Consider the following 11,884-nt stretch of genomic DNA (forward strand, 5'->3'; position numbering starts at 1 on the left):
TATATATATATATATATATATATATATATATATATATATTCTCCCACTGGATGGGATGTTGGTCTACCATCACAGGATTACTCATGTTTACCAACTGAGTGGACTGGAGTAATGCAAAATGAAGTGTTTTTGCCAAAGAACATGACACATCACTCAATCTAGGAATTGAAACCACAATCTTACAACCATGAGTCTAACACCCTCACCACTAAGCCATGTGCCTTCACACAGACTAATAATAGCAATATTTAGAGTAATAATACCAATAATTATCCAGTATATGCATAAGAATAAATATCCTACTAAATAAATATTGTCCTGTAATTCTAATGCTGCTTTGCTTGTATCCATATTTGATATAATACCTCATTACATTCATCACAGCAGTGCATATCAATGCTGAATTTATATTTCTAATGAGGTAATTAACACAAATTAAGGCTATAAATATTAAAATAAAAATGATATGTGGTGAATGAAAATCAATTCACAAGCTTTATTATGCATATGAAACTAAAATAAAAATTTAATATGCCTTTAAAATACAACTAAACGCTAAATCTTGAGGATTTCAAACACTAAATGTCATTAAAATCCTGCACAATCACATTATTCTTCATCTTCAGTTCTGAATAAACCTTTATAATTGAAAGGATGAATAATGATATCATACAGATCTTCATTATCATTGTTGTCTCTTATTATAGGTTGTATGACATCTGCTGCTTCTTCATCATGACCTTATATATTTGTCTTCTGTTCCAAGCAAGGGATTAAATTCCACACTTCTTGAATGATTTGATAATAATCCTCTTTACTATAGGAACAAGGCCTGAAATTTGGATGTAGGAGGCTAGTTAATTATACTGACTTCAGTGCTTGACTGGTAGTTATTTTATTGACCCCAAAAGCATGAAAGGCAAAGATGGCTTCAGCAGAATTTGAACTCAGAACATAAAATGGGTGAAGTGCTGTTAAGCATTTTGCCCAGTGTGTTAACAATTCAGCCAGCTTGTCACCTTATGAATGATTTGGTAATAATGTCAGCTTTTATTTTCTTCATCTTTCATGTGATCTTTCTTCATGTATCCAGTTACTTGATTTTATCCTCATCATGTCCTTAAATAGCTTTATGATATAAACATTTAATGGTTGCAAAACACAAGTCTTCCAGGAATTACCGTTATGTCATTGCTTTTTGATCAGACATTATCAACAATGACTTCACTAGCCATGACCAAAACTGATCCCAGAAGAGCAAACACTTTCCCTTCTGTTGTTCAACAGGCTGTAAATACCAAAACTCCTTTTAGCCATTTTCTACATCTATCTTTATTTATCCAACCACATGGCTGTACATTACAACTCCTTGTGGAAACTCCTCTTTGGCATAGATTTTCTTTTAAAATCAATCAATGTTTTTAATTTATAGTACCATCTGCTAAACAAGAAAAAGTTTGAAACAAACATGCTTTCCTCATGAGTGGTAGCTTTTGCCAGTACCATTTTCTCTCTCTCTCTCTCTCTCTCTGTGCTATTCAGTTCACAATTTATTTCTCTGACATGTCAAGATTAAGAAGTGTTTCATCCATTTTCCAATACAAGACAGCTTGTAGTCTATTTTCTGCCAATTTCTTTTTGCAAATAAGTGAAATGTTAGTATCTTATCATTCAGGTCAGAAGGCAGTTTTTGTGAAATCTTTGTTCTCTATTAAAGTGCTTAATCATACTGACTCATGAGCCTTGTGCACCATCCAACACTTTCCTTTAAATTCAAAATTCTATCCGGATTTTATTCTATTTGCACATACATTTGGATGGCTCCATGGGCTACACAAATTGTAGCTTAACTCTTTTTAAGTACCAACATAACTTCCTTCTTCAATAGTGGCAGCTTGTAGGGGTCACCTCTATTAGAACACTATTTTATTACATTATCTGAAGTTGAATATCTTTCTCCAATCTCTTGCAAGTTTATCAAAAACATGAAAGTCTTCTTTTTTTTTTTTTTGCTGCACTGTTATATATCTTCTCTGCAATTTCAATAAGTTCTTATTTGAATACTGCTCTAAATTTATTTTTTCTGGGAGGAATTTTCTCACAAGAAAAAAAAAAACTATTCATCCCAAGCTATGCAAATGTATTCCACAAGATCTACATGGAAACTAACATCAGCTGTTCTACCAAGTGAGATTCTAATCCAACTTTTATAAAGTTCACTATTTCTATCACCTGTAGAAATAGTGAACAGTAATACAGGTAATTGTGATATTATTACATTGATAGGTATTGCCTTTCATTGCTTATCTGACAACATTGGCTATGCTGCTTCACAGATGTGTTTACATCTATGAATTGTAGACTGATGAATCAATGTATTCTGGTAAGTACCATGCATTCAGAAATACAGCATTTACAGTGAATTATATTGGTGAATGCATATGGTTTAGTTTATATAACAAATTATGCTATAATGTACTTTGTATCTGATTAATTATACAACAGTCAATGTAGTGCTTTTTTGATAATGAACTTGAGAAGTTCATTACCTAATATTTATGTAAATTATGTATCAAGGTGTGTAATAATAAAGAAAAAAATCATTTACTTCACATAAATCGCTGTACTTCAGCAGTAAATGTTGATCTATTACCTGTAAAAAGGATAGGGTTGACTCTGACAGGAGATTCATGGAAAATTTCATATTTCTATCTTCAAAATAGGGGTCAACTTCTACACAAAATCAACTTTTATTTAAGTATCTATGATACTTATTTCAAAAAGAATTCTATTTTTTCAACATTTATAATTTGCTCAGCAACATAACCACCATTTTCAATCATTATTTTTCAATTCAAGCAGGATATCTGGCAACGGTGCTATCATCCACACTTGCATTTTCCCCAACAACCCTAACATTATAGATTCAGATCATTTTCTAAACCTGTTACACCATTCTGAACTTTAAGAAAATGTTTCTCTTCCAATTTCCTTTCCTTCTTTGTTTTATCTATTTAATTATTATTTTGACAGCTGCAAACAGACTAACAGACTTCTTGATAGCCATTTGACTAAAAGGAATGCATTTTTAATTACAATCTTTGATCCAAATTGACAAAAGTCATTCCATTTCCATGATTGCAGTTTCTTGCTGTTCAGAAATTTAATGATGAAGCTTTGCTTTCTGAATAATATGACACACTGTTGATTCACTGATTGTATGGTCTTCACCTATTTTAGCCATTATAGCACCACTTTTATGCCTGTTAATTATGGCTAATCTTTCTTCCAACTCCATAACTTGCTTCTTAGCACTGTCACCACTCATGATAGTAGTACTCACTTGTTTAGAGCTTGTGTATGGCAATAAACTGAGGCTTTAGAAACAAGTAAACCTCCAATTAACCTGGCTTCGAACAACACCAAATTGAAAACACACACACACACACACACACACACACACACACAGTAGTACATAGATATAACAGAAAACAATTTGACAAAGATCATGTCTAAAACAATGAATCAGAGCAATACATTCAACAGCAGCTGAAAGAAAAGCAATAAAACAGAAGTGAAATTTGTACAGTATTATTTATCATTTCTCAGACATACTGTACGCTACAGTAAATCAATTCTTATATGCAGTATTTGAGTTTTGATGGCAAACTACCAATAACATAAACTTGACAACTGCAGTATTTGAACAGTAATTGGGGTATTTCTATTCATTTTACCATATTAGTATGGCCAGGAAGATTTTGAGTCAGAGTTGTTTTTACTTCTAACTGTAGCAAACAGGGTTATACAATGCTTGGCAAAATCTGAACTTAGACCAGTTCAGTTCTTTAACTGACACATTATAATCCCCAGCCACACACACACACTGTCTCTCTCTCTCTCTCTCTCTCTCTCTCTCTCTCTCTCACACACACACACACACACACACCTGCATTCATGCTGTCTGTTTGTTCATTTGCTCTTTTTATTTAAGATCCTTTCTCCATGCCAGCATGGCTTTGATGTAAGGTTTTGAGGCAGGGTTTTTTAATGGCCAGATGCACTCCCACTTCCTGTTGCTAACACTTACCTGCTTTTCAAATAAGGAATTTTTATTGCAACATGTAGATAGTGGACAAAGTTGATGATAGAAATTGTCAACAAACTTCACAGATTGCAACTCAAACACAAGCAATAAAGTCAATGTTTACATCTGTAACTCAGCATAATTTTGTAAACATTCATGCACACACACACACACACACACACACACACACGCACAAAACCATTCGACTATATCTTTTATCATTATCTTTTATCTTTTGTTTTAGTCATTAAATTGTGGCTATACTGGGGCACTGCTTTGAAGAACTTTAGTCAAACAAATCAATCTCAGTAATAATTTATTTTTTCAAGGCTGGTACTTATTCTACTAGTCTCTTTTGCTGAACTGTTAAGTTATAGAGATGTAAGCACACCAGTACCAGCTGTCAAGTGATGGTGGGGGACAAGCACACACACACACACATATTTACATATAGGCGCAGGAGTGGCTGTGTGGTAAGTAGCTTGCTTACCAACCACATGGTTCTGGGTTCAGTCCCACTGCATGGCACTTTGGGCAAGTGTCTTCTACTATAGCCTCAGGGCAACCAAAGCCTTGCAAGTGGATCTGGTAGACAGAAACTGAAAGAAGCCCATCATGTATGTGTGTGTGTGTGTGTGTGTGTGTGTGTGTGTGTGTGTGTGTGTGTGTGTGTGTGTGTGTGTGTGTGTGCGCATGTGTGTGAGTTTGTGTGTATGTCTGTGTTTGTCCCCCCCAACATCACTTGACAACTGATGCTGGTTCAGCAAAAGAGACCAATAGAATAAGTACAAGGCTTACAAAGAGTAAGTAGTGGGGTTGGTTTGCTCAACTAAAGGTGGTGCTCCAGCATGGCCGCAGTCAAATGACTGAAATAAGTAAAAGAGTAAAAGAATAAATAAATATATACGATGGGCTTCTTTCAGTTTCTGCTTACCAGTCCACTCAAAAGGCTTTTGTTGGTCTGAGGCTGTAGTAGTAGATACTTGTACAAGGTACTACACAGTGGAACTGAAACTAGAACCATGTGATTGGGAAGCAAACTTTTTACCACACCCACACTTGTGCCTATATATATATATATATCATCATCATCATCATTTAACGTCCGTTTTCCATGCTGGCATGGGTTGGACAGTTTCACTGAGAACTGGTATGCTGGGGAGCTGTACCAGGTTCCAATCTGATGTGGCATGGTATCTATGGCTGGATGCCCTTCCTAACACCAACCACTCCAAGATTGTAATGGGTGCTTTTTACGTGCCATCAGCCACAATCCAACCCTTACTTGGCTTGACAGGTCTTCTCAAGCACAGTATATTGCCAAAGGTCTCTATCACTTGTCACTGCATCTGTGTTCAAATGGAGTTTTTTTATGTGCCAGTTATGCAACACTAGCATCATCCACAACTACAATTTCACTTGATCATGGCTGATGCCAGTGTCATGTAACAACGTGACATATATATATGTGTGTGTGTGTGTGTGTGTATACACACACACACACAAAGGGAAAGAGAGAAAAAGAAAGAAATTGCTTTACACTTGATTTAGACCTGATGCTATACATTAACACCAAACACAGTGTCCATATCAAATGTACTTGAACTCTTTTTGCATTTTACTTAATACAGATTTCAGAAATAGACTTTCATACTTAAAAGAGAAAAGTAAAAATGAATTAAAAAAAAACGTTAAACCAAGTAAGCAACGTACAGTGTAAGAGTCTTGCCAGTTCTGCATAGTCTCCAGTTATGGCAGCTGTGTGAAGAGCATTGGGGGAACACACTAGCATAGTATTCTGGCCAGGTACCAAATTTCTTTCCATTGGTTGCTGAAAGAAGTAAAATCAATATTGAATATAATTTCATTAAGAAACTTCAATAAACATTATAAATAGCTCTATGTGTCTATCCTGTTTTACTATATTTGAGTATCAATTCTTTACTTCATACTTTAAAGATTATAGCTGATTACGTTCTATGGCTGTCAAGTAAATCTGACAATATAGGTGCTGCTCTACAATAACCATATGAGTAGCTTCAATTTCAATTACTTACCATTTTATTTGCCTCAAGCTTCAGTTCAAGTACAATAACAAAACAGTATCCCCACCACACTTCCTTGTTTACTGTTTTACATTCATTGAATCAATAAATTACTTTAGGATACAACCTTAAAACTAATATACATTTTTTTTTCACTACATAGTTCACTGATGAATAAGTAACACTATTCATCCTCATTCATGTATTTTACATAAACTTTAGAATTCCGTAAAGTTATGGCCATCTTCAAATGTGGATTTATAAACATAACAACATGGAAAAAGTAAAAAGATGGAAATAGGTTAACACAAGAGAAACTGTATAACCAATTTTTTATTGAATATATTTACATTTTAATTATGACTCTGTTGTCGAGATTAATAATGTTTATGCTATGTTCTTTCCTAAACAATAGTTTGAATAGACTAACAAATATTAAATTCAATTTTTAGCTTGGAAATAAAAGACTTTATATTATCTTTTTTAATTGAATGAATATTTCAATCTTCACAGCTGAGGGTTGGAGGTGTCCTAGACACAATCCATTCATTGTGGCTTCAGTATCTCTTCAGGATGGAGAAGAGTTGGTTGGCCTCAGGCATTTGTAGACAGTAAGGGTCTATGCTTGGAGTTGTCTTTTCCTTAGTCTGACGACCTTCCGAGGCTACTAAGCTCAGACTATCTGTTCAGTTATAACCACCAGTGTGCCTGTGGATGCAGTATTGCCTTCTTCTAGTGACATGCTTTAACAAAAGCTAAGGGGCACCTCACTCTCAGTGGTCTACAGCATGCCACAATCCAACCCAGAATTTCTAAATCATGGTTCTATTGCTAGATAGTCATTGACACTACTTTGGATTTGTCTGTCCCTTTGACAGGTATTACTTTTGTCCGGCTGGATTGCTTGCAATCCATCAATCTAATCATGCAACAGGTTTGTACTAGACTATATACTACTTGTAATACATCGTTATCGTAACTCTGTTGTTAAGGCTATTAATTACTATCATCGTCATCATCATTTTAATGTCGGCATTTTGCAAGTTTACATGGGTCAGACAGAATTTGTTGAGTCAGATTTTCTGCAGTTGGATGCTCTTTGTGTCATCAATCCTCATCTGCTTCCTAAATAAGGTAATATTTCCCCATGACCAGACAAGTTTTTCACAGAAGACTGGAGACAAAGGACACCACTATTTCATAGTGACACTCATTTACAACTATTATGTGATGTCAGGACAAGGAGATACCAACTCTCTCTTACACACATAAAAATGGAGGGCTTCTTTCAGTTACTATCTACCAAATCTACTCTCATGACCTTGGCTCACCTAGGACTATAGTTGAAGGCACTTGCCTAAGATGCCATACAGTGGAACTGAACCTGGAACAAAGTGATTGAGAAGCAAGCTTCTTAACGACATATCCATAACTGTTCCTCAATGTGTGCATGTGCAAGCATGTGTGTGCATGTGCAAGCATGTGTGTGCATGCTTATTTGTGCACACACACACACACACACACACACACACACACACACACACGCACGCACACACGCACACACACACACACACACACTCACTCACACACACACACACACACACACAACGATTATATTATATTCTTTCTCGAAACAATACTTTGAATATTCTAATAACAAATATTGAATTTAATTTATAGGTTTGAAATGATGGATTTATTTTATTTTCTTTAATTAATATCAATATTTATTATGTGCTTTTTTTTCTATTTGTTCACTTATATATATTTTCCCTATATTAACAGGTGCAGGTGTGGCTATGTGGTTAGAAGTATGCTTCCCAGCCAAATGGCTCCGGGTTCAAGATTCAGTCCCAATATATGGCACTTTGGGATAGTGTCTCCTACTATAGCCTCAGGCTGACCAAAGCCTTGTGACTGGATTTAGTAGATGGAAACTTAAAGAAGCCTGTTGAGTGTGTGTGTGTGTGTGTGTGTGTGTGTGTGTGTGTGTGTGTGTGTGTGTGTGTGTGTGTGTGTGCACGTGTGCGTGTGTGTGTGTGTGTGTGTGTGTGTGTTTATCTCCTACCACCACTTGACAACTGGAGCTAGCATGTTTACAACCCTGTAACTTAGTGGTTCAGCAAAAGACCAACAGAATAAGTATCAGGCTTAAAAAAGTTCTGGGGTTGATTTGTTTGGCTAAAATCCTTCATGGTGGTGCCCCAGCATGGTAGTAGTCTAATGACTGAAACAAATAAAAGATTAAAGAAAAAAAGATAATACACACAAGTACAAGCATAAACTTGTGATTAAAGAAGTTCATCTCAGAAGCACATGATTCCGAGCTCAATCCCGCTGCATGACACATTGAGCAAGTGTCTCCTACTGTAGAGAGTGTAGTGGGTGCCTTTTATGTGCCACGAGCACAGGAGCCAGGCAGGTGGCCCTAGCATTGATCATGTTCAGATAGTGCTTTTTACATGCCACTGGTATGGGAGCCAGTCAGGGAACACTGGCATTACCTTCCTAACCGCTCCTACTAACAGCATTACCCAGTTATATTTCTTTCAGACATTTCACTCTGCATATAATGACTGCAGACATGGCTATGTGGTTAAAAGGTTTACCAGAAAACATTATTGTCTCAGGTTCAATTTCACTATATGGCACACTAAGTAAATATCTTTGATTAAAGCCTTGGATCAACCAATGTCTCATGGGAAACATTTGGTAGAAGAAAACTGCAGAAACAATTATATGTATAACTGCATATATGTTCGCATCACAGTCAATGTGTCAGTTGATTTTCAAACTTGACACTCTGCTGAATTCCAGAATAAGTAGGAAATGGCAAACCCCCACATTAAAATCCATGTGAACTAAAAATAGATCAGTCAATAAGAATAAAGTTAGGTCATCAGTGCACAATTAGAATGATTATAAGCATCTTCTCACAGATAGTAATACATTTTAGATGCTGCTTTGAATATTTCTTACAATTTTTTTTCTAATTCAAAAATTGTTTTTCAATATGTAACTCGCCATATCCAATCACTTCCAGTGACAAAAGACAATGGCAAAGATTGTTTACAACTGATTACAAAGATTGCTTACAACTGTTTACAATAATTTTCAGCTGATAAGGTATTGCAACTTTTAGAAGATTCTAATGAAGTTCAATGAAAATTCAATCAAGTGTATTCAAAAGTTAGTTGAAGATGAAAGAGTTTAAGCTGCAAGTGTTAATAAAGCATTTCTAATGAAGGGGCATGGTTCTCAATCAACTAATAATAGTGGTGATGCAATACTGATATCAGATAGAACAGGGGTTCTCAACCATTTTTTATTGATTGACCCCTTTGATTACTATGCTATTCTGGTGAACCCCCATAGCCATTCTATGTTTAAAAACTAGTTTTATAGAAACTTCTTTCAAAATACCTATTTACCCATTAACTTGTGTAGGTTGAACTAATTAAAATGTTTGAGAAAGAAATGTAGCTGTTTCTTGCAATATATATCAATGCATACACCTAAAGCAAAATTTTTTCAGGGGCCCTTAAAAGACTATTGTGGATTCCCAATTTACTATTTTGTTGTGTGAACCCCCAAAAGTCTTATATGGACTTTCAGAGGCCATATGGACCCTGGTTGAGAATCACTGAGATAGACAGACAGCCAATTCCAGATAATATTCTGAGTAATTTTCAGTCAACCCCATTTTTTATTTCAGAGAGCTGTGTGGATTTGGGTAGCACTAGTTATCTTCCTGAGCACAACGATGATAAGTTTACTTCATACGCTGACATCCATTTTGTAATTTTCAAAACTACAAAATATATGAGACATTAGTCCTCTGTCTTGCCAGCTGTTGTCAAACCAGCCAATCCTGCCAGCATGGAAAATTTACATTAAGAGGTGATGATAATGCTAAAACATTAAAGTTAGCAAAATTTCAAATTAAATTTTCTTTTCATTCGTTTACTAGAGTTGGGGATAATTATATGGCATCCATTTGCTTTTCAGTTTAATCTTTCTCAAAAACCTAATGGCTTGAAGAAAATCACCAGCTTTGGCATCATCATCGTAATATATACTTTTTTTTTTTTTTTTTTGCATATACTTTATACAGAATAAATTGCAGGACAAGAAATGTTTCTCTCAAAATTGTATTCTTAGAAACAGAAAACTCATATATAAGGGAATTTAATACACCATTTACTCCAAATTTACCCCTGCAGTTATATGTCTGATTTAAAACTGGTTTTCTTTGAATATGCTGGACAATAAATTAAAAAAAACAAAAGGTCACATATTAAAATGTTTAGTTTTTAACTTCATAATTCTCTTTTATTAATGTTTCCACAGGTAAGACGCTTGCTTATACTTTGAATTATTGGTTGACAAATAATGATTAGAAAAAGTCTTTATCAATATTATTTTGACATCATCTAAAAACATAGAATAACTATAAGAAAAAAAGCTGATGAAATAACTTAGTAAGTGTGTACAAAATTTCTTTTTACAAAATAGGAAGGAAGCATCTTAAAAATAAAGGACAAACTATCTGAATTAATCTATTTATGTCTCATTAAATAATCATTAATATAAATGAATTATCGATAATATATTATCAAAAATAACACAGTTTAAATTACCTGAAATTGTCACATGAGATCATTATTAAGAACAACAGCTATAAAATACTCTCAAAAAAAAAGTAAATAAAAATAATTTTGCTAATTTGGTTTTCAGACAGTACTAAAAGATGCATGAGTCTAAAAGTAGATTTTCTTAAATGGCTCTGGAAAGGAAGAAAAAAAAATATTTCTTGAATTCCTAAGAGTGAAGAAACAGAAAATGGAAACTTTCAGACAGACATAAATAGACAGATTGTTTTAAAAGATTATGAATTGTAACAAAGTTTAAGACCTCAAGAGAGATTTTCTTACTTTTTATAATTCATAATTGTAGAAAAAAATGAGTCCATATCTGTTAAAACTCATAGCAAGCTAGAATGTTTGCTAATGCTCAACCAAGACAAAGGAATGTGATAAAATGTGACATACCTAAAATAGATGTGTCATCAGTATCTACTTAGAATTTCCTATTTTTAAACTCTTCTATATGGAGGGCATCTAAATACCATAATAACTTTTAAGAATCTTATAGCACACTGACATTACGGCAATTGTTATATTATTTAATGCATTTACCAGCATTGACCACTTAAGATTTAAATCATCTTCCCAAAACCTTCAATTGTATTTTGTGGAGAAGTGTTCAATACTTTTGTGGACTTGATAACAAAAATTTTCTCATAAACTTTGAGTAAGTTTTCTGAATTGTGAATATCTATTAAAGCTAAAGAAGATTACTGAAAAATTCAATTGTGAATTATTTGTAGCAAAAGAAAATATTAAGTCCCATTCTCAGATCATATGAATGGCTTCCCATTTCAAGAATCTTTACAATGATTAAAATAATGAGTTCAAGTACTATCACTTAGAAACTGCTTCCAGACAACAAAACAACAGAAATACTGTATCAATAGGATTGGTGTTAGGTGTCAAACTTTACATGTAGTTAGTATTGCTGGGTTCAAATTTTCCTATAAACTACAGATGGAAATAATTTGAATTACAGGTGAGATTTATAGGCTCTAGGTACTTGGCAAATTGAATACACAACAGAGATCCTCAGGGGTTAGATTTCATTTAGAGAGAGAGAGAGAGAGAGAGAGAGAGAGAGAGAGAGAGAGAGAGAGAGA

General features: G+C 34.4%; 1 protein-coding gene across 6 annotated transcripts in view; it reads right to left on the reverse strand.

The window, feature by feature from the left end:
• The window catches only part of LOC106868434 (inversin), a 385,976-nt gene that overhangs the window by 288,115 nt on the left and 85,977 nt on the right, over window positions 1-11,884 (reverse strand). For all 6 annotated transcript variants that reach the window (XR_001409281.2, XM_014913697.2, XM_014913696.2 and 3 more), the window contains one exon: window positions 5,801-5,918. Coding sequence is in view for 5 of the 6 variants with exons in the window: in XM_014913697.2 (XP_014769183.1) it covers window positions 5,801-5,918 (118 nt within the window). In the remaining variant the exon portion in view is untranslated. The remainder of the gene's footprint in view (window positions 1-5,800; window positions 5,919-11,884) is intronic.

This window comes from Octopus bimaculoides, chromosome 1, assembly GCF_001194135.2.
Source record: "Octopus bimaculoides isolate UCB-OBI-ISO-001 chromosome 1, ASM119413v2, whole genome shotgun sequence".
Taxonomy (NCBI): Eukaryota; Metazoa; Mollusca; class Cephalopoda; order Octopoda; family Octopodidae; genus Octopus; species Octopus bimaculoides.